This window comes from Gobio gobio, assembly GCF_949357685.1.
Source record: "Gobio gobio genome assembly, chromosome: 7".
Taxonomy (NCBI): Eukaryota; Metazoa; Chordata; class Actinopteri; order Cypriniformes; family Gobionidae; genus Gobio; species Gobio gobio.
The window spans coordinates 25,635,312-25,661,759 of record NC_137103.1 but is presented as its reverse complement, the minus strand read 5'-3'; the positions used below and the strand labels follow the sequence as shown (position 1 = coordinate 25,661,759).

Below are 26,448 nucleotides of genomic sequence, written 5' to 3'. Positions count from 1 at the left end.
AAAGGCTGGATTTATTAAATCAAAATACTGTAATATTGTGAAATATTATTACAATTTAAAATAACAGTTTTCTATTTGAATATATTTTTAAATGTAATTTATTCCTGTGATGGCAAAGCCGAATTTTCAGCATCATTACTCCAGTCTTCAGTGTCACACACTGTAAAAATAATTGTTGGTTTAACTTAAAAAGGTAAGTAAAGTTCATTGAAATTAAAAATTTGAGTTAATACAACGAGGGAGATAGCTGATCAGAAACTCAAGATATTATGAGACAAATCATGATGATCCTTCAGAAATCATTCTAATATGCTGATTTGCTGCTCAAAAATATTTCTTATTATTATCAATGTTGAATACAGTTGCTTTATATTTTTATTCGTATCTGTGATACAATTTTTTCAGGATGCATTGATAAATAGAAAATTCAAAGAAACGTAATTTATTTAAAATAGAATCTTGCATCTTTTTTGATCAATTTAATGCAACATTTGAATTGTTGATTTTGTTTATTCCACTTGAATATAGTTCATAAAGCTCACTAAGATTAATGCTTCCGCATCCGCATTTGTGTACTTTCTGTTTCTGGTCTAAGACAACATTTGTGTTTATTATTAAAAAATACACCAGTGTATGCTGATGAATAGATTTACCTTGACCCATGCGCTCTCTGCCATTGAATAGACGATTATTTCCAAGGTCTTCAGGTCTTCGCTCTGTTTGGAAGACAAACACAACCCAAATGAAACACTCGATGTCAAATTGAGTTGAGACTACATGAAAACAAGCTCTTCATTCCAAGAAAACAACGTGTGCATTATTGTTCCAGCCAGTAACAGCAGTACAATGTGTGAGCACAAAATGGCCAACATAAATAGCAAAAACTGTACACTGATGATCACACAGACTTGGGTACAAACAGCTGCAGCGTCTGTTATACATCATCAAATACCCATTAAAAAAGAGCACAAACCACTTTAGCTGCAGTTTGTAGAAAAATATCACTTTATTGTAACATTCCATACAACATTTCCAAGACCACGAAATTCAACAGGCTAAAATATACCTCATACTGTATGTATTTAAACAGGCTGAAAATGTTGCGTTGTAGAGAGAAAAGAAAAAGCTTATATAGATGGCAGGGTCAAAGCCCCACATTCACAAAGGACAATAAAAGTGCACACAACCCATCAGAACTTGATGCAAATTAAGCATAATGTCGACATAATGAACATCAAAAATTCATGTTCAGTAAACACGAGTAACTACTTCAATAGACCGAACTGATTTAATCAAGTTCAAATTCTGTAAGGTGGAATATTTGACCTGTTTTTAAGCAAAACATTTAGAGTATACAACCTGGAGTATTTTTTGCACATTCAAATTCGGTTTCTCCAGACGGACACTTTAGACGTCTACCACCTTTTCCTGTCTCCGTCTCTGAGGAGGGGTGAGAGCATATGCTGTTTTGTGCAGGTACTATCAGAGACAGACTCTTGGCATCATATGGGACCCCTCTGAGTGCTTTTGCTCATTAATATCTTTTGAGAGATGGCAAAAGGGAAGAAAAAAAAAACTCCAAGCAAGAATGCTTACGACAGGCTTAAAATGTAATCTGGTCCATTACCTAATTAGAAATATGAAATGGTTCAAAGAAGCCCACAAAAAAAGCCACAGTAGATTTAAAAAAAACATATGATCACCTGACATGTCATTTTTAAGCAACTCAGAATAAATAGTAAAGAGAAAAACTGAGAATTAAACTAAAAAACAACATACAGATTCACGATTGTTTAGTCTGAGTTAAAAGTTTGATATAAATTCATACATTGATCATACAGGGTAACACTTCTGAGTACTGATCCATCATTAATGAATAACTACACAGGAACAAATGAGTAATGCAATATTCACACTCAAGTAACTACGATTAAGAAACTCTGATTAACGAATTAGTAAGTAATAACGCTCAGTAGTTTACTATTAGCAAATCAATAACTACTATTTTTTTTCATAACGCCCAGAGGACTACTAAGAACTACTACATACAGGTTCATAATTAACATGAATAATGCATAATGTATAATTAATTCTAAAGTGAAGGTAATGGTAACCCACTAGTAATGACTCAAAATGAATTACTAATTATTTGGATCAGTATTTAAAAGGGAAAAACATGATAACTCTTTAGTAATTACTGAAGTCATTGCAAGAGTTTTTCGTAAGGTAACACTTACTAGTGGGTTACCATGATCTTCACTTAAGAATACTGATCCAAATAACTATAGTAAGTCCTATAGAAGTATGTAGTAAAACTCGAGTCATTACTCTCGAAAACCTTACAAAAACGTCAAAAGTTTACGATGACTTCAGTAATTACTAGAGAGTTATCGTGTTTTTCACTTTTGGAAACTGATCCAAATAATTAGTAGTTCCTTCCGAAGGATTTAATAATACCTGAGTCATTACTAGTGGGTTACCATGATCTTCACTTTAGAATGAATTATACATTATGCATTACTCTCATTAATTATGAACCTGTATATAGTAGTTCTTAGTAGTCCTCTGTGAGGTATGAAAAAAATAGTAGTTACTGATTAGCTAATAGCCAACTACCACATTCGACTAAGCACTATTACTAACTCATTTATTAATCTGTTTCTTGTTAGGTAATAGTAGAGTGGTAATACTGCATTACTCACTTGTTCCTGTGTAGTTAATGATTAATGACGGATCAGTATTCTAAAGTGTTACATCATACAGGCATATGAAACATCCAGGACAGAAAAAAAGCATCTTGCTCAAAACAAACTCAAGACGAGACAAGACAATATTGAGGCGAGCGTTGTTACACATTCAACTGGGACGGGTGGGCCACAGAAAATCAGAGAAACGTGTTGCATATCGCAAATTCCCCCTTAAATAAGTGAGAGGTTTCACAATATGGCGGCACAACGGAGACCACATGACTCAAAGCTGAACTGAACTGACGTCTCGCATGAAAAACTACCGCGTGTCCCATCTCCTCAGAACACACTACTGTATAGAGGATTAGGTGAGAAAAGAGGAGACAATGCTGGGTCAGGTGGTCTCTCTAGCTGTCTGCAAGGATCTTTCATGTGCTTTTGTGTTTCAAACAAACCCCTTCAGACCCTGGATTTTGCAGAGAAGGTCTATATTTAAAGCAGGCTTTTCTTTGATCTCGCCTTCCATCTCCCCACACATTCTTTCGCGAATAGCAGATAAACGGGCGAGAAAAGGGCCAGCCCGTCCGTGATGGGGGATTATTTTCACCTATTGCCAGATGGAGGACATAACAAGATATCAGGATTTACTTTCTCCTTTCATCCCAGTTGCTTTAGATGAAGCCAAAATCTGACGTGGCTGCCTGACAGATGCTTTCAGTAATGGATGAAGCCTCAGACTCTTTATGTGTAAAGAGGAAAATATATTTTTTCCATCCTGAGCTCTGATGGCGCCTATTTTGCGTGTTTGTTTGGTGCAGAAGAAAACACTGAACATTATGTACTTGGACAGAACATCTTAGACCATAGATGTTTTTTAGTTTTTTTTTTCAGAGGTATACCGCTACGCTTCAAGTAGCACATGAAAGAAATGAAGCGAATACTCGCAGCACGCAGGGAAATTTTTGAAGTGCGTTTTCAAACATTCTCCTGCATATATAGCATGTTTTGATACATTACAGAAAAAAAAAATCTGTAGCAAGATTGTCATATGCAAATAATGCTAATAAAACAAAATGCTAATTGTTTTTTTCTCCTGTCTGCTATCTAACTCAACTGGTAAAACGGCAAAAAGCCATCCAAAAATACAGATAAGACATCAGCAGATGTATTGAGTGACACTAGAAGGTGGACTTGGAGATGGGCTCCAGCTAACATGCTAACGTGCCAACTCGCTCCCTGAAGCAAAATCAGCTAGCGAAGCACTCCTGCACCGTCTAACATTTGGCAGATTAACAAAGCTCTCCACTTCTGCTCTTTTACAAGACAATGTGTAATCAAAATCTCTGGGGGAACAACACACAAATACACACACACTGCTTTAGCGTTAGCTATAAAAATAAAGTCAGTGCATCAGTTAGCTGCATATACACTTAGGTTGATCTCAGCTGAGCATGGATACTAAAGGATTAAATAATAAATGAGAACAGTGATCGGCTGGAACCAGCCCAATGCCACTGAAGCGTCATAAGGCCAATGTTGTGTCAGTCAGTCGGCCAATCAGAGGAGTAGGCTGGCTAAGGCGGGGTCATGTGACCTTTGCATATAGGCGGAAAACATACTGTATCTCTTCAGACATACTGTAAGTGCCAAAGCCCCAGTGACTTTCAGAAACAAAGAGTTTATATATAGACACATATTGACAGATACTCAAAATGAACTCTCTTAAAAGGCAAACAGCCTTCAAAATGCTTTTAAGAAGCTTCATTCAATAGTCAAACAAGGTACCAGGAGTTTAAAAATTCAGTACATTACGTGGTACCTAAGCCTTCCACACATATCCTGATTCTTCAGCAAGAACATAAGTCCCAGAGTGTTTGACATTCATGCTTTTGTCTCTTTGAAGCCTCTTGTCAAACTCCTCGAGCCTCAAGTGTTCCTATGTGCACATGAGATGCGGCACACATGCAAGGAAATGTTTGCTGGTTTTCCTTTTTGTTTTTTTCCGATGCCTCACTCTCGTCGCTGTTCGCAGGCTCTCCTCAGAGTTTGGCAATGCTGCCGAGTTCTTTTGACTGTACAATAGAATTGGTCATGAACAGGAGATTAGAGCTTTCATAGTAAGGCTCCCATCCACACACACAGCTAGAGAGAGAAAGGGGAAAAGGGGTCCCTGCCAGTCAGGATTTTGGCTGGATGTCCCTTCAGCACAGCAGATCTCCTCCTTCCCAGCACTGGAGCTCCACAAAAGAGTCACGGAGAACTCGACAACTCTGGTGCTTATACCTGTCCACATCTTCTTCGCCTCATCCTCGACTTTAAGGGGCACCATGCAGGTGTCCTTGTGAAATAGAGGGAGGAAGCGATTCGTTGGTGTCGTTTCAGCATTGGGAGCAGGGCTCTTGCTTCTCTAACCTAATCGTTAGCATCGGTTCCACCCCAGGTCCGGCGAGACCCCCGTGGCCACCGCCTGCGTACTGTCCCGTGTACGTGCTCTGGTAGGACACAGAGTGCTGGCTCTTCTTGGCCGCCAGGTGGTAGCGATGGCAACAGAGCACCATGACCAATGTGACGCAGCCCAGGAGGAAAATGGCGCCACCTCCGGCTATTACATAATACCAGTAGGTGGGCATTGGCTGCAGGGACACTGTCGTGTCAACTGTGGGGTCGCTCCAGCCAGGTGAGGCTCCCCCTGGTGGAGAGACACAGAAGAATTGGCTTGGGGTAGAGAGGCATGCAGACTGCATAGCTTCAAGCCATCTTGGATTGTATGTGAATGATTTTGCTCTGATTTGGTGCTGCATACAAACAAAACAAACACAGACACGCAAATGCACATGCACGTCGCCTGTCAGCTGCCCCTTTGCAGGGACTCCATAACTGTTCAGATTTCTACATCACAAAATGCAGACATGTTTTTTATGGGGTGTGAACAGATTATACATCTCTGATCATTCACTTGAAATGTGCTGTGCATTGTGGAATCTGTGCTAATTTATGCAACCAAATGTGAAGGTCATGAAAGCATATTGTGCGGCTGATCAGCCCCTTCTCTCAGCCGTTCTTTTGTAATGCGGTATATTGGCGATTGTGTCGTTTTTCTTTCTAGGGGAAAGTTTTGTTTTCTTGCATGCATGGATCTGCGCCAGCTTCATCTGCCTCAAGCCAAAGTCTTCCATGAACCCAACCCAGCAGTGCACGAAAACTGCTCACCCACCACATGTGTATACGCACACACACAAACCTCCACCAGTCTCTCTTTCTATTCCCTCCATGTCTTCTTCCTTTCGTCTATGCATAAACACGCATGTAATCTAGGAATTTTGACTCTAAGGGAACTGCTATGGGAAAACGAATCTACTTACACTGGGAATCATTTCCACTTCAATTAAGAAAAAGGGAGTTGGTTACTAAAGGAATAGGATATTAGTGGGCTTGTGTGCTCCACAATCATTTAAAATGGAGTGTATGAGGATTATTCCACTACAGCTGAATCTGATTGACCGCAATCATGCAGCTGTTGGGGAATAAACAAATGACATCCATAGTAGCACCGCAGCTCACACACACACCACCAGAACAATGCTTACACAAGGATAAGGTGTACCATCAATATTAAAGTGCTTTGCTGTTCTCATTGAAGTGTTGTTAGTATAGTAAATTTGTGAATGTTTTTTTTTTCTGCCAGTTTACAACTCGCCAGAGAATAACAGTGCAATGTCACCCCAGAAGAAATGTTTGCATTGCTCAAGAGACTGAAATAGATCTATAAGATTTCACAGTGATGATTTCTATCAAAATATTAAAAAAATACTGTTTGAGGAAAAGTTCAAGTTTACAGAGTTTTTAGTGTTAAACTGCTATATATAATATTGAATATAACGTATATTAATGCAATGGGGAAAAATTTGTGGGTCCTGATAATGCCAAATGTCTTATGTTACCAGTAAAAAGTGGCCAACATTATTTTATATTTTCAGCTTGAATATTTTTATTCTGGCGTCACCATTGTCTTGTGCATTGGGATACCAACACCAAGTCCTAGCCTATTCATTTCAAACCCCAATGTAACACCAAATTTAACATTTTAATCAACAGTACATTTTTTGTTAAAGGTCCTGTTTTTTTTTTTTTGAAGCTTTGATTGTGTTTACAGTGTGCAATATAACATGTGTTCATGTTTCGCGTGTAAAAAAACATTTTTCACACAATTTACTTATCTGTATACCGCTGTTTTCACTGTCCTAAAAACGGCTCGAAGATTTCCTTATTCTATGAAGTCCCTCCTTCAGAAATACGTAACGAGTTCTGATTGTGCCAGCGGTTCCCGTGTTGTGATTCGACAGCAGCTTAGCGCACGTTGCCCAGAAAGGTCACGCCTCTTACCATAACGGGGAGATGCATGCGCTCAATGTTATTGTAAACATGTCTATTTTACCGTATCAATTTGAGCCACAAAGGTGATTTGACTCCGGGATGAAAATAACAGCGTCTGGACGACATGGCAACAAACACACTACAAACGCAACCGAACGCAACACTTCCTCTTCTCCACGTGGGAGAGCAACAAGACCACGCCCCCTTTTTTGCGTATTCTTGTGGGCGGAGGTTAGTCAACAAACTGTTCTACTGACGTCATTAAAGCAGGATGTATAGGGATGTAGTCCAAACCGGCCGTTCGCTGTAGGCTTTGAAAGGGAACTTCTGTTAAATAAAATATCTCGCTTGGCATTGAACTTTGAGCTTTATAATTTTACAGGTATTATTTATGCTCTAACAGCAACATTACACACTAACTAAAGTTTGAAAAATGGGATCACGAAGAACAGGACCTTTAACTTTTTACCATATGTCTTGGAGTATAGTACTACTACTACTACTACTACTACTGAATAATAATGAGGCCATTTTTAAGGTACAGTTCAATTACAGAGCTATTTATGTGGATAGCATGGCTAAGATCATTTGGTTTAGGAAAAATTTGGTGAGAAATGTTCTTATTGAAATGTCAAGGGGTGACATACACCAACTGAATCTACAGGCCACAGCATTTAGCATGACAACGACACCATATACAGTAACACAGCACATGATGTGAGGCTACAGATGCATGCTGGGATACAGCCCATGCTCCAAATGTCCGTATGACAATAATGATGGTGAGGACAATAATCATGATGACGACAATGGTTTGACATCAAGACACCAACGTCACTGAATGAACAACTAAACACACAAAATCACTGTTGAATCTGACTCATTTAAACTTTGTTGTGGGATTGGAAACAGACTCTACAGAATCCCGGTGTGCTGCTGGTGTGAAGCTTAACCAAAAATACAATGACTATCAAAAGCCCTTTAGGTGATGCAAGCTGCTAGGCAACAAGCAGGAAGCACAAACATTGGCACAGGAAATGACAATATGCCAGAAACTCACCGGTCATTTCAGGCGGGAATGCAGCGAAGGGTTCTGAAACAAGAGAAAAAAAGATAGATTAGAAAAGAAACGGGCACAAATAAAATATATTCGCATAAATAACAACAGTGCAGATGGAATTCTGACACATAATTAATATTATACTCTAGAGCTCTAATTCCTTGACATAATGAATTCTTACGTGCTGTGAATTCCACACTTCTGATTGGCTAAATATATCCTGATATACCATGACGCCTGGAGACATTTCCTGCCTGATATTCATTAAAATTCTTACAGCCCTTTTAATGACAAATTTAAAATTATTAACAGAACTCCCCAGCAAGACTTTAGCTCATCATAAAGACATTTTTTGTAGAGGGGTCTGAAATCCCAAACACAGGTTAAGGAGAAGAAAAAAGAGAGAAAGGGAGGAGAATGGGATTGGGCTGTGTGTCATTTGGCAGACTGTGCTGCGCACACACTCAGAACGGCAGAGAAACAGAATGCCAGTTCAGAATGTTTGGAATGCAGTCGCTTTAAAAGGGAACTCTGCAGAGAGGCAGGCAGATTTGGCAGCGACGCAGTGGCTGGCGCATGCACTCTGAACAACTTTAATTAATAAGAGGAGTCCCAAAGCCGGGGGCCTGTGGCGGAAGCATGTACGTGAGCGACGGAATGACAGCTCACATCAATATCTTGATTCATAACTAATCCTACTTTTGCTGATCATTGTTTAAATATAATATGTCCTCAGAGGAAAAGCAATGTTTTGCTCAGTAAATAACCTTCACAGCATTGTGAGTGACTGGCCGTGTAGCGAAGTGCTTTGTTCGACATTAATGTCAGTTCTGTGTTTGTGAAAAGCTACACCGTGGAGAGCAGGCCTGCCTGGTTATTCCCTGGCATGGCTGTGGAAAGCTCTGTTTACAAATAAGAGAGGAGAAGGAAAAGAAACTAATGAAACATAGATTGAGATCAGAGCCCACAGGGCGAGTGTGGCCTAGTTTTCAGCTTTTTGTGTGAGCCGAGCACTTGAAGAACACTTTCTATGTGATTAATTTTTTTCTTGGGCTTGAATGGGAAGAGCAGGGTGGGCATGGAAAGCCACAGTAATGCAGTCAGAATGGATCGTTTGGTGACAGGCAGGGTCCAAAATTCCTAAAATGTATAAATAACCCCAACCAGCCCAGAAACTATTTTATTTAAATAAGAAATAAATATAAAAAATACATAAATCTAAAAATAAATGCAAATCCCTATGACAAATGTAAAAATTTAATTTAATCTGAATTGTTCCCTATTTTATTTTTGTAATTTAATAAAAATGTAGATTTTAGGCTTAAAATCCCCTTTGTTTACACGTCAAAGCAAAACAAATTTCTTGCATCTGGTGCTTGGCGTGTGTTCATTTTGGTCCCTGGTGACAAATATGGTAGGTTATGGCTGAAAGAGAGAAATAAAGCAAGACAAAGAAAGACCCAGATGTTGAAACTTACGTGTACACTGCTCAAGCTCGATACTGGAGCTCATATGGATGTTGTCAACCCAGATGTGTCCTCGACTGCCTCGCTCAAAGAAGCCCTCGATGACAACCTTGCAAATTAAACAGAAAAGAAAGAGAATTAAAGACCGTATGTTTCGATCAGCACTGTGTTACTGGTTTCAATTCACATCCTGTATTACTCTCGAGTCAATTTTTATCATGTGCAGTACATCAGGGATTTCTATCGGATGAGTATCTTTGCACCTGATATTCTTTAGGGGACTGAGGCAGGATGGTGCGGCCTTCCCTCCACATGGGCCCCTGGTCTCCTTTCAGTGCCCAGAGCAGCGTCTCCTCCTGGTCATCGTCACGGAGCAGCACACGCAGACTGTCCTGACCTTCACCCTGAAGCTGGTAGTAGAATAGCAGACAGACGGGACGGCGCTCGGGTCCCACCGATGGGCTCATTAACCGCGCACGCTGTGGCTCTGACTTAGGACTCGCCTCCACATACAGGAAATTCCCAAAATCTAGAGAGAAAGAAACAAGTGCTGATGTTAAACATCTTTTACTGGTCCTGGAACAACGTTCTTGTCAAAGAAACATGTTCCAGCAACTTCCCAACCCTAATCATTACCCTAAACCAAAACCTTAACCCTCAACCAACCAGGATGTAGATCCAGGAACATGTCCTACTTAGTGAGGACATTTTCCTACAGTAAGCCACATTTTTATTCGCCCCTATTCTGTTTCTTTCTCGCCATTACATTGCACTGAACAATCTAGTATGTTTTTTTATGTTGCTAAGTAATAAATAATTGAATGGAAGGGAAGCAGAAAATCAGCTCAGACATAAAAGCATATCCCCCCCAGTTTTCAGAGGAAAGAGTCCTTACAACACAATCTCTGTCAGATCCCACTGAGGACGTCTCAGTAAAGCAGAAGAAAAATGAATGGGAGAGGAGAGGAAGAGCGGAAAACAACAATCAGAGAGGAGGCTGGGAAACACTCTGTGAGTGATCTGACTGGACAGTGTGGCACCAGATATTATCATCATTACCTATGCTGCCTCAGCTATAATTCAAATGCTCCCACCTTCCACTGATGTATAGAGAAATGACAAAGTCATTTCCGTTCGCCCTACTTTGACACATTTCTCATCCCAAACTTATTGAAAACGCAGCACTGAAATCAGAGATCAGATCAGGCCGTCGCTGGTGTTCCTTTATTGGATGCCTAAATAGATTATGCACTTAATTAAAGCAAAAGAACTTCCTTTGTTTGATCTTGGGTATAAATATAGGAAAATTAATTACCCTTTCACAGGGAAATATCACCAGCTCAGACACTGTTTAGCTTAGGTAGATGTGCCTGTGAGGTAACCAGAGGGCAGGGAAAGGTACTTCTGGGATTATTGTTTTTAAGTGGAACCTTCTACACCTAGAGTTAATTAGGCTGACTGCGCATTAACCCTTTCTGGTCCTCTGTTTTTTCCGTTTCCTGGTTAAAACACTGGGGTATGAACATTCTGGAATGCTCAGAGTGCTGTTCCAGGAGCCATGGGATCTACACAGCTTACTGTGATGTTGGATCGTTTTATAGGTTTTATAGGAGTGAGCTGTGCTATAAAATGAATGAGTTGAGCAGCTCTTGTCCAGGGATGCTGGGAAGCCAGAAACATACTCCACACATATATCACTGGCAAAACTATGGAAGTCCGTTTCCACTTTGGACTTTTTATCTTGTAATTGCGATTTTATATTTCTTAATGTGACTTCATATCCATTTTCTTTTTTACTTCTGTCCTTTACTGAAAAGAAACAGGCTTACATAAAATACATCTACTTAAATCTGGCAGTCAATGGAGAACGTTGCTTTTTGGCCCCAGATGATATACTTACATCATCTACAAGCTTACCAGTCCAACCCTTGATCTGAAAGACTGTAGCTACAGTACTAAAGCACTACATGCAACAATACTAAGAATACAATGTGTACTTGTGCTATGAATTGCATTCAGACATATCTTGGAAACCAACTATGTGTAAAATCGAGCTTGCGTATCTAGAAGTTGTGCATTAGGGGATCTACACCGTTTGTTTGGAGAAGGTGAGGAATGTGACGTGATACCCCTGGTGTTAGTGTGTGTGTGTGTGTGTGTGTGTGTGTGTGAGAGAGGGGTGAAAGTCTTAGGATTGGGGGTGCACTTGGTTTGGGAATGGTTAAAACAGGAGAGGATTCTTTCCTCTTTACTGCTGGATCTCTCTTTAAAACCTGACATATGGAAAACAGGGCAAGATTGTTTTAACAGCCTCACAAGGCAGAGTGCTCCAGGAAAGCAGTGAGGACATGGAGAACTGTGTGTGTGTGTGTGTGTGTGTGTGTGTGTGTGTGTGTGTGTGTGTGTGTGTGTGTGTGTGTGTGTGTGTGTGTGTGTGTGTGTGTGTGTGTGTGTGTGTGTGTGTGTGTGTGTGTGTGTGTGTGTGTGTGTGTGTGTGTGTGTGTGTGTGTGTGTGTGTGTGTGTGTGTGTGTGTGTATGTGTGTGTGTGTGTGTGTGTGTGTGTGTGTGTGTGTGTGTGTGTGCGCGTGCAGAATTAGTGAAGCACTCATCTTTTTTTTAAAGGCCAGGTAAGCTCAGGGATGTGAAGAGATGAACAAACTCCCAGAGGAAGAACGAGGATGGACTGAGAGAATGACAGATACTATTCCCAGATTTCAACCATCACATTAATTACACACCAGTAAGGAGACGGATGGATGGAAAATGAGAGGCGAGAGCATGTGTTTGAGTGTGTGGATTCATAAAGAGGACAAGGGCAAAAGAAGATCAAAAAATGTCTTTTGTGCAGTACGGTCATAGTAGGTCACCATACAACACAAGACTTCCTTCAGACCTTCTTCTGCTGTCCCTGTTTATTTTCTCAACAATTCTTATTAAGCGCATTTGTCTTCTCAAAGTTCTTGATATTCCCAATGCTATCCCAAAATAGTTCAAAAGTTAAAATGTAATATATTTTATTAAGATGCACTTACTGTCAGATCCCAGCGTCAGGTCCAGACTTGGACTGGAGGAACTATACAGAGACCATTTCAGATCAGACATGGGGTCGTGGGTCCATCCACACATACTCTGCTCAAAGTCACACAGACCACCCAGAGATGACAGAGTGGGGGAAGCTGGAAAGAGAGAGAGAGCAAATCATACTCATTTTCCATGACCTCAGACCCGGCTGTAGGCTCTCCCATAACACACATATTATATGAGTCCTCTTTTCCAGCCTCATGAAATATTATATACATTTTTCAACTGCAGCTGATTTAATTAAACCTAACCAATGCTGTTTATATCCAAGCAATACAAAACTGTGTTGGTGTAAACCTGCATATTCTTACTATATATGCATTTTCAACATGTGTACTTTATTTATTATATGTGAACAGATTTGTCTCATTTTACATAAACAGATTCTCATCTCAATGCATTCTATGTGAAAGATTCCTGTTTTAGTGTACAGGACAGATTCCAGTTCCCCAGTATGTGCACAGATTCCTGTCTCACTTTATGTGCGTAGATTCCTGTCTCACTGTACATGACCAGTAGACTGGGTAAACCCAGCCTGATCTGCCGGCGATTTGATTTGGCCCTGCAACTCAGTCTGGAAACCTGTACATTAATTTATACTGCTTCTGTTACACTTTTGCGGGAACCAATCACAGACTGGCTTATCCACCTGGTGCGCTATTGGCGGGTTTAAAACGATGGCGGATAGAGAAGCGATGTGTCGTTGCCCGTTGATCATGCCTATTGTGGTCTGATTGGTTAAAGGACTATCCGATTGCCAGTCATTTTAATTATGCGTGTTTATCACGCCTCTTGTGCAGTAGAAAATACAGAGCAGACTCCCCAGACCAATGTTCAATCTTAAATTGAGCTTGGTCTGGTGATAGCCAGACAACATGACCAGTGTTGGGGAAAGATACTTTGAAAAGTAATGCATTACAATATTGCGTTACTCCCTTAAAAAGTAACTAATTGCGGTACTTAGTTACTTTTTAAGAAAAGTTACGTTACTTTTGTGTTACTTTTTCTCATCTGTGCTTGGCTTTTTTTTTTTGTAACAAAAAAGTTTGATTTTTGGGCAAATGTAAAGACCCTTTCACGTCAAAATTGAACGAATCAGTCTGAAGGAAATGCAAAATCACGCTTGTACAGTAGAGGGTGCCGCTCAAACAAAGCTTTCAGCTGTGCTTCCAATCTGGATTGCAGAAGAATAGGACGCAGGAGAACAAAGTTTAACACTTTACCAATAAAAACAAGGTAATTTTTGCCTAAGGTGTAACTGATCCATCGAAGGTCAGCAGCAAATACATTGGACAATAAAGTGAGATTAAATGCATACAAATATTTGTTTTATTTATCATATTTAATTATTGGAGGTTTGCGTAGAATTCTGATTTTGCATTTCACTGATTTTAATCATTTTAAGGAATACTGAATCTTTTTTTGTGCAAGTGAGATGAGTAAATGCATGCTCACATTAAGTCTAGAACTACAATAACCATCATGTTCACACACACTGATACACACTCACACAAACACAACCCCTCTGTATTTACTCACAATTTCACTCAACATAAGGACAGCAGAGCTGTCAATAAATGGAAAAACAAAGTAACTTGCGTTACTTATTTGAAAAAGTTACTCCGATATTTTGTTGTCATTTAAAAAGTAATTCGTTTCTTTACTAGTTACTTGAAAAAAGTAATCTGATTATGTAACTCGGGTTACTTGTAATGCGTTACCCCCCAACTCTGTACATGAAATTTTACAGTCTCAGTGTATATGAAGGATTACCATTTTACTGAATGTGCACAGATTCCCTATTCACTGTGTGTGACATTTAACAGTCTCACTGTATATTAAAGATTGCCATTTCACTGAATGTGCACAGATTCTTGCCTGACTACCCATGACAGATTCCCTGTCTCACTGTACATTGCAGTTTCCAGTTTCATTCCACGTAATTGTTATCTCACTGTACGTGACAGATCCTGTTTCACTGTGCTGTATGTGCACAGATTTCAGCCTAACACTATGTGCACAGACCGGCCCTGCTGTTGGTGCTTTCTAAACATGTAGACACTGACAGACTCCAATACAGCCTCATCTATATGGAGCGGTGTGCCTCAGCATTTAGTGGGCCTCCATCAGCCATCCATCCAAAGGCATGCTGCTATGCTAGTTAGCATAATGTTAGAGTTCATGCTGCGAGCCTCTACTCATCAACACATAAGTGTGTGGAAATGGAGGGGCGGCAATCTGTTATTAGAGCTCTGGGAAAAGCCAGGCTGCAATTACACAGCAGAGTACTGTAAATAAAAGTGCATGTGTGATATACCGAAATTGCTTATATAAACATTCATTAATGAGACATCCTCAACTAGATATTCCCATTACATGTCAGCCAAGTACTGAGTACTTGCATTGATTTGATTGGATATATGGATATTCACTCTATAGCCAGATCTGTTCCTGTGCACTATACTAATATATTCCGCAAGTAAGGTGCTCTGTTTGATTACCTGGTGTCCTGTGGAAAGAACTTGTCGCCTCCTGAGGGGGAAGGGTAGGCGTGGCAGTGTCAGGAATGGTAGTAGATTCTAAAAGAAAGTAAAAAAAAATAGGCCTGAGACAGAGGAAAACATGTGAGGCACAATTAATATTCTCCAAAGAAGATAATTAAAGCAATGCTGATGAATATGCAGTCTCCCACACACACATAATATCTGGCAAACGCTCCTCAAATATGAAATGACAGAATAATCACACATGATTGCACACAGACATTCATGTACACCAGCATCTGTCCCCCAAAAAAGTGGCCACAACCACCAGACACACGTAAACCAGACTGAGACAATTAAAAATGTGCACATGCACCACATGCACACGTTGTGCGTTTACAATAAGAGAAATATTTGAAAACCGCAACTAGAAAAATTCTGAGCATCTGAGAGCTATTACTGTGAAGTGTTTTAATAGAGAGAGAGAGAGAGCATAGTCTGCAGATGATAGCTTTACCACCACTGCCATTCCACCTCAGCTCAGACAACTGCAGTTACTGTACCAGTTACCCACAATGCATTTAAAAGTGAAACCGTTGCTGCCACAGCTATTTTCCATGAGTCACAAGACTTCCAAAGACATTCGCTCCTCTGACTGTCTCTCGCTCGCTTTCATTTTTATACAGCAACATAGCTGACTTTATTTCTCTTCTTTCTCTCCACGTCTCTCGCCTATAAGTGACGTGAGCTTTGGCCAAAATGACACAAGCCAGACAGCATCAAAACTTTCAGTGTCTGCGATTGCAGCAGCACTCTTACGTGGTTTCTGCCGTGATAATTTGTTTTGACAGAAAATGTTAAATCAGCCGTTGCATCTCTCTTGGTTCCCTGCGGGGGATCAAGCGAATGAAGATTTAGAGACAACGAGGCGTAAATGAGTAATGATTGTCAGCTCTTAAAGTCATTAATGTCATTACTCTTAACAATTCCCTGCTTAATTGGCAAATACGTGAGTGGCGTAACACTAATCATGTAGACACTTTAGCACAACATGAAAAGGAGAGGCCTACTGTAATATTAATATGTTATTAATTTCTATAAGCGGGTGCGTACATGAAAGCGATGCGCCAGCTGGTGGCTTCTGACATTAAACTCTATTAATTTTCTGCCCTTTACAAATGCAATTAACCTCCTGGATATCTGGGAACTGAGAACTCTCTGTCAGGTAACACACCTTTCTTTCTTTAGCCTCACATACGTAAAGTATGACACACTCCGGTCCCGTCTAATGTAAACTATGTCTGTTCACATGTCTGGGGTCAGTAAGATGTTTTTATTATGTTTTTTAAGGCTGCATTTATTTGATCGAAAATACAGTAAAAACAGTAATATTGTGGAATATTATTACAATAAAAAATAATACATTTAATACATTTTAAAATGTACTCTATTTATGTGATGGCAAAGCTGAATGTCCAGCATCATTACTCCAGTCTCCGGTGTCACATGATCCTTCAGAAATCATTCTAATATGATGATTTGGTGCTTAAGAAACATTTATTATTATTATTGTTTAAAACAGTTACTTTTGTGTATATATATATATTTGAAATTGAAATCATACTATTACAAGCTTTTAATCTTATTTAATCATTTGAATGCATCCTTGCTCAATAAAAGTATTAATTTCTTTAAAAAAATATTACCGATCCCAAACTTTTGAATGGTAGTATAATCGTTAACAATATTCAATATTATGAAAAAAAAATTTGGAATGACACCCGATATTCCTCTAAAGATTTCTATTTATCCTATGTGAAATATGTTCCTAATTTCTCCCTGTACCTGAAGCTCCAGCTATGGATCAGAGCAAGACACAGCAATAGATTTCCAATATGCTCTAAAGCTCTATTGATGCAGCCAATTGATCTGGATCCCAGAACTCTCTGGGCGTTGCCTGAGATTTCCTCCACAGCCTGATAACACATTAAGGCCATGAAATGTTTCCAAGTCTCAAAGACAGACCAGATATTTACAAGCAAGGGCTAGTTTTGGGGTCACTCCTCCTCACCCTGAAGGATTACCTTGTTTTTAACCTCGGTATTCAGGGCACAGAGCGGAGTTAGCCCTGGTTCCAGCCTCATGGGCCCCCGCTGAGCCTCGGCAATCTCTGACTCAGCGTTTTCATAGCAAGATGGAAAAAATGTTCAATTACATAGAAAGCCTTGGAGTAAATGTGCCCCTGGCAGGCAGACCGGCCGTACTTCAGCGCCTGACTGAGATCTTGAGCAAGGAAAAACAAAGACGGATTTGCGTTTGGGAGATTGTGTGGAGCAACAAACAAAGAAGATCGGATCAGCAACTGTGAAAGTGATCATCAAATGTTGATGTGAGCGAATTATATCAATGGGTTCAAGTACACAACCACATTGAACGAAACAGTAAACATGCTCCAAACATGCACACGCACACTTAATCACTGATGCTTATTCATAGGCAAACTAATTAAACATTTCCAACTTGAAAGACGAGGCTTTTGGCCTCCAGAATTCAAAAACAAAGCCATTTTCCAGCGGCACTGAACTAATTAAAGCTTTTGTCTCTGTGTCTTTTGAACACAGAAAGTAACAGAAGGTTTATCGTGTTATCTCTCAGCTAGTAAATTCCCCAAATACAAACGCACAGATACACACTGAGTTCAGACAGGCCTGTGCTCGGCCTCTGATAAGGACTTTCATCACAAGCTCAGTCAAACCAACAAATCATCTCCAGGTGATGGATATCAAACATGCGTCACATGCCTAGAAATATTCAGGCCGAAAGTGTTCATATATTCACATCAGATGTCCTCCGAGAACCCTGCTTCAAAACAACAACGGCGATTTCAAAAAAACAATCTTCAACTGGCTTAATAGAGAGTAAATTCTTATCACAAACATTTCAAATCTCTTCAAAACAGTTTTTAAGGTTATACACTGCACTTAACCAAGGCCAGAATGCTACGGCTGGTTGTTTAGCACCATATAACAAGTCATAAACCTTCATATTGCTTGCCTCATTAAATATTCATATGCAGTTGTGTTGCATAATGTTAATCACATTAAACAACAATGGGGAACCAATAAATGGAGTGATTAAAGGGATAGTTCACCCAAAAATGAAAATTAGCCCATAATTTACTCACCCTCAAGTCATCCTAGGTGTATATGACATTCTTCTTTCAGACAAATAAAATCTGAGTTATATTACAAAAGTCCAGGCTAATCCAAGCATTAGAATTGGATTCATAGTTGCTCTGTCTTTGAAGTCCATAAAAAGTGCATCTGCCCATCAAATAACATGCTCCACGCGGCTCTGGGGTGTTAATAAAGGCCTTCTGAAGCGAATCGATGCGTTTGTGTAAGAAAAATATCCCTATTTAAAGTAAACTTTCGACCGACCGCCTTCCCTGTTCAATTTATGAAAAAATTGTTGAAAGTTCCCCTGCCGATCGAAAGACTAACGCGACCAGGTACGCTCGTCATGACGTCACGTACGCATCTTGAGTTTTACTTTCAACATTCAACACTTTTCCATGGAATGAGGTCGGTCGAAAGTTTACTTGATAAAGTTATAAATATTAATATTTTTCTTACACAAACGCGTCGATCCGCTTCAGAAGGCCTTTATTAACACCCCAGAGCCGCGTGGAGCATGTTATTTGACGGACAGATGCACTTATATGGACTTCAAAAACAGAGCAACTATGAATCATTGTTCTAATGCTTGGATTAGCCTGGACTTTTGTAATATAACTCCGATTTTATTCGTCTGAAAGAAGAATGTCATATACACATAGGATGACTTGGGGGTGAGTAAATTATGGGCTAATTTCCATTTTTGGGTGAACTATCCCTTTAAGTCACAGTATTATTTAGTATTATGTTCACACCAAGCTGCAACCTCCCGCGGTCTCTCTTAAAGCCAACACGGAAGTGACTTAAACTGCAATTCATCGTCTATATAGACAGTATCTCTGTATCACCCCCATGTTAAAATGGCCAACTTTACAGAAGAAAGGAATATGTTTACAGCCTGGTACAAAAAGTGGTTTTGGTCTATACAGCTAATTTTGCCCTTCACGACAACTGTGAGCGGGGTGAATTTTTTTATAACTCATCCATTTAAATTATATTAAGCCTTAAAGTTCTGCATAATCAAGGGCATGGCCACTTGAGGGACAGGATTGCCACTATGGTCGAACTAGGTGGGCGTGGTTTCAGCAACCAGGCACCTAAGCTCCACCCACGTGTCGCCTTTTTGCCCATATTCAGTTATCCGGGAGTGACGTGCTGCTAAGATGGCGCCAACCAGCCCCGCCCACTTTAGGCTTCAAAAATGCTCTGCCAAATTTTTTTTTACAATACACTGTGGTTCACACAAAAATGAAAATTCCAACCCAATCTCATGGGAAAATTGACCTATTCTACAAGTTGGCGATGTCATTTGAATTTGTTTATTTGATTTATATGAAATTTGTATGAAACCAAAACCGTCAGTGGGGCGTAAGCAGATCATCCACACACATTCAAATTCATGATTTGCCACTAATTCACCAAAACACCAAATAGTTATAAAATTGCCATGAGAGTGTGTTAGAAAATTCATGTCTTTCTGCAGAACACAAAAGAGGATATTCTGAATGCTTTATTTTTATCTGTACAATGAAAGGTCCAGTATTGTTTTGGATTCCATTGACTGTCATTGTTTGGACAAGAACAGTTGAAATATTCTTCAAAATATCTTCATTTGTGTTCTGCTGCAGAAAGTCACACAGGCTTTAACAGAATTTTCATTCAGTTTTCAGTAGGAGAGCTGCACTGTACACTGGAAAGACTGAAGTAGGCATACATTATGATCAAGAGCAGGGAAGATGTGCTGTATGGAAAAAGAGGAGGAGAGGAGTGGAGATCAACCTAAATATTTACACGGGGAGGATATGAAGAATGACATGTGGGCTTTGTGGGTAAATGCCTGTGTGCAAACATGGCTTGTGTAGGGGGACTACACTAAACAGAAACACGTGGATGAGAACTTCAAAGCGCCAGTTCAACTAGATGAGGGGAGCTGCTGTCCTTCAGCTCGCATGCATCTATCCTGATAGAGAGACAGCTAGCAGTGAAAGATGGTGAGGGAGACCCTTGGTTTTGGCGAGAGAATGAGGTCGAGCCAGAGAGCAGAGAGAAGTGATTACACTCTCCTTGTCAAAGATGAGAAGAACAGGAAACAATTTTCCATCACATCTCCAGCTGCCCAGGCAAGGAACGAAGAGTGGACCGCTGTGTCCTAAACCACACCCACTGCTCCCTTGACGGACGGCCACAGGCCCCGCTCGCACATCTGAGACTGATCATTGAGCAAGGCACATCCTGATTTTACGTTCTCTCTCTTTAAGGTGCGTGCCATTCATGTTTACCCTATGTGGTGTGTTTATGCTGTCTTTAAATATAAGTACCATGTGTGGGTAACAGGTTAGAGCAGAACTGAGACTCAAGTACATTTAAGGCAAGTCAGCTACTCAACGACCATCTTGGTAATGCCCCTTGCCAGCTTTGATATCTAACCAATAGGCATCAAAGTACAGCTCCTATATACTTGAATGGAGAAAGTCTGTCAAGATTACATTTCAGACAATATTTTAATTCAAACGATTTTCAAAGAAATGACAAGAATGGTATCATTCATTTTGCTTCTGAGCTCAATTCATGCTGTAACAGTTTTTTTTTTCAAGCTGGTTCAAGAAAAAAAAAAAAAAAGCTATTTACCCCCCCCCCCCCATTTCTAAAGCCACCATGAGTGTTCATAAAAAAAGTAATTAACATTTTTAAATAGATAAAAAGTGACAGTAAAGTGACATAATGTTACAAGGGATTTATAGATATATTATAGAGATATTTATATATATATATACTATAGGCCAATATATTACAAAAGAAAACAGCTATTTTAAACTGTAATAATATTTCGGTTTTTGATCAACTAAATTTAGTCTTGGTGAACATAAGACGTATACAAGGTAACACTATAGTTTAGGGTTCAGTTCTCACTATGAACTATTTGCTTATTAGCATGCATATAGGATATTGGCTGTTTATTAGTACTTATAAAGTACATATTAATGCCTTATTCTGCATAACCATGTTCTACATCCCTTAATCCTACTCAATACGTAAACTATTATTAAGAAGTAATTAGGAGTTTATTGAGGCAAAAGTCATAGTTAATAGTTAATTAATAGTTAATCTAAAGTGTGACCAAAAATACTGACCCTAAACTTTTAAACTGTAATGTATACATCATTTTCCAACCCTTCGCTTGACATAAAAAACAACAACTCTCATACATAATTGCTGATTTTTGCACTTCTAGGCTAAGGCAGTTGATCAATTGACCTTCAGTCACTGTAGCCATCCCATTCGCAGCTGGAGTTTGAAGTCCTTTCTGTCTGCTGTGCCCCTTAATCTCAGCAGCATCTTCACTCAGCCTGAGCGGAATAGAAGTCTAGGCGAGCCTAGTCTCAAGGGTTGCACGCTGTGTTGAAGTTGTCTCTCTGCAGCTTCTTCAATTTGAGACGCACTGCACCCAGCAGAGGTCACTGTCCTCACTCTTTCTCCCTTTCTCCCTCTCTCTATTTCTCTCTCTCTCTCTCTCTCTCTCTCTCTCTCTCTCTCTCTCTCTCTCTCACCCAGAGACAGGAACCTTTGGCTTGACGTTGAGTCCAGTAATGAATAATAGACAAGGGTGCCTGATTGAAATATCTAAAGTCCCTCTGTGTGTCTTTCACGGTCTTGCTCACACAAGGTCTGCCAGCCACGCCTCTGTTTATTTATTCATCAATTCATTATTTCTCTCCTCGTGTCCCTCACTCCAAATTTCCTTCCTCTGGGAGAGTGATGGGATTTGGGGACAAAATCGTAGCTTAGCCACAGCTCAGAATAACTCCAGGAATGTATGACCTTGGCTTGTGTGAGTTTGTACAGTATACAGGAGCAGTATGATATATGTAATAATATATATACTGTAACGTATATAATATATATGTAATGTATAGTCAGACGGTCATTATTATCAAATAAGCCCTGTCAGTGGGATCAGAACCATGACACATGAGTACATGACTACATTATCCTGCTCATGATAATGCTTCTTACCAAATAAATGGACAATAATATTAATTTGAGTCTAAATTATTTTAGCATGTGGGAAGAAAGAAACTGGTTGCTGGAGACAATGGTCAGTTATACAGCTTTGCGGTCATTATATAAAAATACTTGACCACAGAATGCCACAATGGACCAATCAGAAACAAGTATTCCAGAGCAACATGTAATACTAACTTCTAATAATCTCTCTTTATATGAAATTAAATGTTTGCATGTGTGTGTTCAGTCAGTAGACGACTATGAACGCGGCGGCAGATGTGTGTGATTGGCGTAAACATCTCTGTGCGGTGGAGTGAGACTGATGTAGCCCTGTGAATATTTAACGTCTCTCTCTCTCTCTCTCGCTCTCTTTCTCTCTCTCTCTCTCTCTCTCTCTCTCTCTCCATGAATCCCCACGGCCCCTCAAAATCAGAACAACAGCAGCCCCGAACCCTGCTTCACTCACCCTCGCACCACAGCTGCAAACAACCACAGTTTACAAAAGTACAGTTTGCTTTAGTGCGCCGAATTAGGGCAATCTCACTCAAACCGTAGGTCTGTATGTTTTTTGTTGTCAAACGGCTCCTTTGAGGACCGGTACTGGTGATCACCGTGGAGGTGCTTAACAGATGGTAGGAAACGAAAAATGCCATAATATTGGGCGTACTGCGGAAATGAAGAAAGTATGCAGGAAAAATACACACAAATCAAAGCCACGTAAGTATATATAACAATGCTGTAGTTGGTGGGCGGTGTGTTTATTATTTTCAAATAAAACTGGTAATTCTGACTGTAAAATCTGACTGGATGAGCCACATTGAAGTTGCTGCCAATATCCAATGAATACATTACAGGCACCTGTGACTTTATTAATGTGAAGTTGCTACAGGCAATGTAAACAGCCTACAGCTAGGCTAATGAACTTTATTACTCAGCGGATTAATTGTTTATTGTGATTATAATCAATCTGCTTTGTGACATGTCCAAAGCCACAGTGCAAAAAGTGTAACAAAACAAAACAAAACCGTAGGTCTGTATGTTTTCTGTTATCAAACAGCTCCTTTGAGGACCGGTACTGGTATGGATGACTGTGGATGTGCTTAACAGATGCTAGGAAACGAAACAGCCATAATGTTGTGCGTATGGACGGTAACAAAGAAAATACAAAAGGAAAATACACAAAATTCAAAGTCACATGCAAGTGTGTTTGTGTGTCTTGGGATCTGTATGTGATTCGATTTACTGTGGAGATTAGGAACTGCGGCTGTAGTTTCAACAGTGAGTGGGGTAGATTGAGCCCCCCGTGTCTCGAACATCTGGTGCGCAGTTGTGCGCTGCGGAGCCTCACCGCACTGTCATCGCATTCCCTCACGCAAACATAACCGTGTGTACACAAACACAATCGGCCGTCAGTCCATTTTTCGTCACTCATTAACTCACTGGCTTTGATCCCTCCCTTATTTCTTTCATCTGCTTTGATTATCGTCTCATACTCTCTCTTGATCTTTCGCTCTCTCGGCCCATAAGCTCTGTAAACCTGTGCCAGTATCGCACCAAGCGCCGCGGATGACACATGAAGCTTTCAGCCCGGATCTCCTCTTCTGCCTGCAAAGTGCCACAAACTAACCCTGAGCCAGCACCGGCTCTCTGTCTGACTTTTCATCATGCCTTCTTCCTCCTGCAGTCTTGCCATGCTAATAAACCTGGGCACTCAGCCCTGAGGCTTCCCCTGGCCTCCACCCACACCGTCCTTTCTAGCAACTCCTCTAATGCTCATTCGCCCCCGGCTTTCCTGCAGACGCAGAGCCATGAAGACAGCCCGTCGATTACTGCCCCTCGGCCTGCCGCTTTATAAAACCCGGGCCAGGTCCAGAGGGAGCAGTCGTGTGTCCTTTTGGCTGATCGTCATGCTGTGACAGGTAAAAGATTCACGAGGAGGAGATATGAAGGACATCGGGGACAGAGAGCAAAGATGGAAGTGACAGAGTGGCTGTTGTAGCTGGGGTGGTGGTTTATTTTTAATTCAAACGGATAATTCTGACTGTAAAAATCTGGATGAACCACGTTGAAGTTGCTGCCAATAGCCAATAAATGCACACACTTGTCACCGCACATCATTTGCATTATATATTAATGTGAAGTTGCTAACGGCAATGTAAATAGCCTACAGCTAGGCTAATGAACTTTATTACTCAGCAGATTCATAGTTTATCGTTTCGCTTTGTGTTATGTCTAAAGTAGTAGAATAAAGAATGAGACACAAAACAAATCCAAAGCAAGAACAAAAACATAAAAAAAATACAATAAAAAAAATAATAGAAAAGGTCTTACCTGGCAAGTCACAACCCAGTACCTCCAGTCTCATTCCGATCCCGGCGGGCGACCACCTCTCTGGATACACCCGGATAAACTGGGCCACGATCTCGTCAAAGCGACGGATCTCTGGGGTGTCGTAGTGTGTGTTGCCCTCAAAAATCTGGAGGAGCAGAATCACAAAAACACTTTAGCACAGCTGTGTGATTGAGAGAGGAAAGCTAGTGGATATTCTCTGATGCAGCTCTGCAGCTCAGGTTTTAATTAACACAACTGTGGATGATTTCACTGGAATGTTATCAAAGCTTGCAGCATAATTGAATTCTGCTCTCAGAGTGGGAGATTGGGAATCTAGAAGTGAAATGCTGAGTCGCTGAGATGAGCAGGAAAGAATGAAATAAGTCTGTTAATAATCTGATTGTGGTGAACTGTTCATTACTGTAGCCTTTTCAGCGACCCACAATATTTAAATTTGCACGATTAACTAATTAACCTTCATCACATTCATCACTTCAGTCCTCTGCTGGAAAAAGCAGACTCTACCCTGCTTAAGAAGGGAAAGCAGGGTTCAAAGAAGTCTAACTGACTAACCAGCTCTTGACTTAAACGGACTACCAGGTCAAACCCAGCTGATCAACTATCTAGACCTGTGTTCCTCGAATGGTTGAGTTTGATCAGGGTTTGAGCTAAACTCTGCAAGACAGTGGCCCTCCAGGGCCTGATTTGAGCAATTTGATCTAGTCCAACAACCTGAACTAGACTACAACAAATGATCACTTTAACCATTTTTTCTCAACTGATTAGTAGACCATAGTTTGGAAGCAGATTAAAAATAATATAAAATCATAAATAAAAATGAATCAGACCCAGCTCTCACCTTTGGGAAATTGGTCTTGGAGTCGATGATGTAGCTCCAGTCTTTTCCATTCAAGCTGTGGGACAGTTTATATTTCCGCACGAAGGCCCGGTTCTCTGCGCTGTTACTGCCGTCCACCCCACGGGCCCCTTGCGTGATGATACCCCGTACAGTTTTGGGGACTCCAAGGTCCACCTGCAGCCATTCTTCACCGGCCACGGGCTGCGCGGGACTGGGGAACCACCCTGAGCGGCTGGCCACCAGCCGGGCGGCACCTGTGGCCCCGTGGATGTCCCTCATGGTGGAGGCTGAGATCTGAGAGTCTGGCAAGAGGCCTGAGAGCATTCCTTGCATCTCGGAGCATGGAGCGTCTGAACGGAGGATGGACAAGCAAAAAAAGTTATGGTGAAGCAAATGGGAATTGACATTTTAAGGCTGGAGAGATCAATGTTTCATGTTGTTATGTCATGAGAGAGGCCTTAGGAGTAAATAATAAATAAACAGAGCATTTGTGTGTGCGTGTGTAGGATTTATTACAGGAAGAATTTCGTGTTCCAGGTTTGTTAGGTTCACCTCTACAGAGTTAAAAGCAAACCCACTCAGCCCAAAACAGCCCTTCTCTGGCTCAACCGCCACAAATACAAACGCTACCAGAAATAAATGATTGATTTTGGCCTATGGCTTAAACACAGAACAAAAGAACAGGAAAACAGGCTGGGGCATCTGGTTCAAGCCCATCCTAACAATCTCAGTTGAATTACACCCAGAGGTACACCCACACTCCGACAGAAAGAGCAGTAAAACACAGATCGAGGCTAGCGGCACGAACGTGATCGATGGCTTCACGGGCATCTTTATAGGCTTGGCATTGCCGGATATCCCGCGGGCCGAGCATCACTCTTTCGTGGGAAAGACAGGAAGGGCAGGGACAAGCCTCACTGAGAGC

General features: G+C 40.6%; 1 protein-coding gene across 2 annotated transcripts in view; it reads right to left on the bottom strand.

Moving 5' to 3' along the window:
* nrp2b (neuropilin 2b) overlaps nucleotides 1–26,448 on the bottom strand; it is a 78,594-nt gene that overhangs the window by 3,037 nt on the left and 49,109 nt on the right. Inside the window, exons 9-16 of one of the 2 annotated variants that reach the window (XM_079822354.1) lie at nucleotides 25,524–25,873; nucleotides 24,665–24,809; nucleotides 15,171–15,248; nucleotides 12,621–12,764; nucleotides 9,851–10,116; nucleotides 9,600–9,696; nucleotides 8,122–8,154; nucleotides 654–716 (exon numbers count right to left, since the gene is read on the bottom strand). In XM_079822354.1, the coding sequence (XP_079678480.1) occupies nucleotides 654–716; nucleotides 8,122–8,154; nucleotides 9,600–9,696; nucleotides 9,851–10,116; nucleotides 12,621–12,764; nucleotides 15,171–15,248; nucleotides 24,665–24,809; nucleotides 25,524–25,873 (1,176 nt within the window). Of the gene's footprint in view, nucleotides 1–653; nucleotides 717–2,774; nucleotides 5,377–8,121; nucleotides 8,155–9,599; nucleotides 9,697–9,850; nucleotides 10,117–12,620; nucleotides 12,765–15,170; nucleotides 15,249–24,664; nucleotides 24,810–25,523; nucleotides 25,874–26,448 lie in introns of those variants that run through there. The other variant, XM_079822355.1, reaches the window with a different exon arrangement.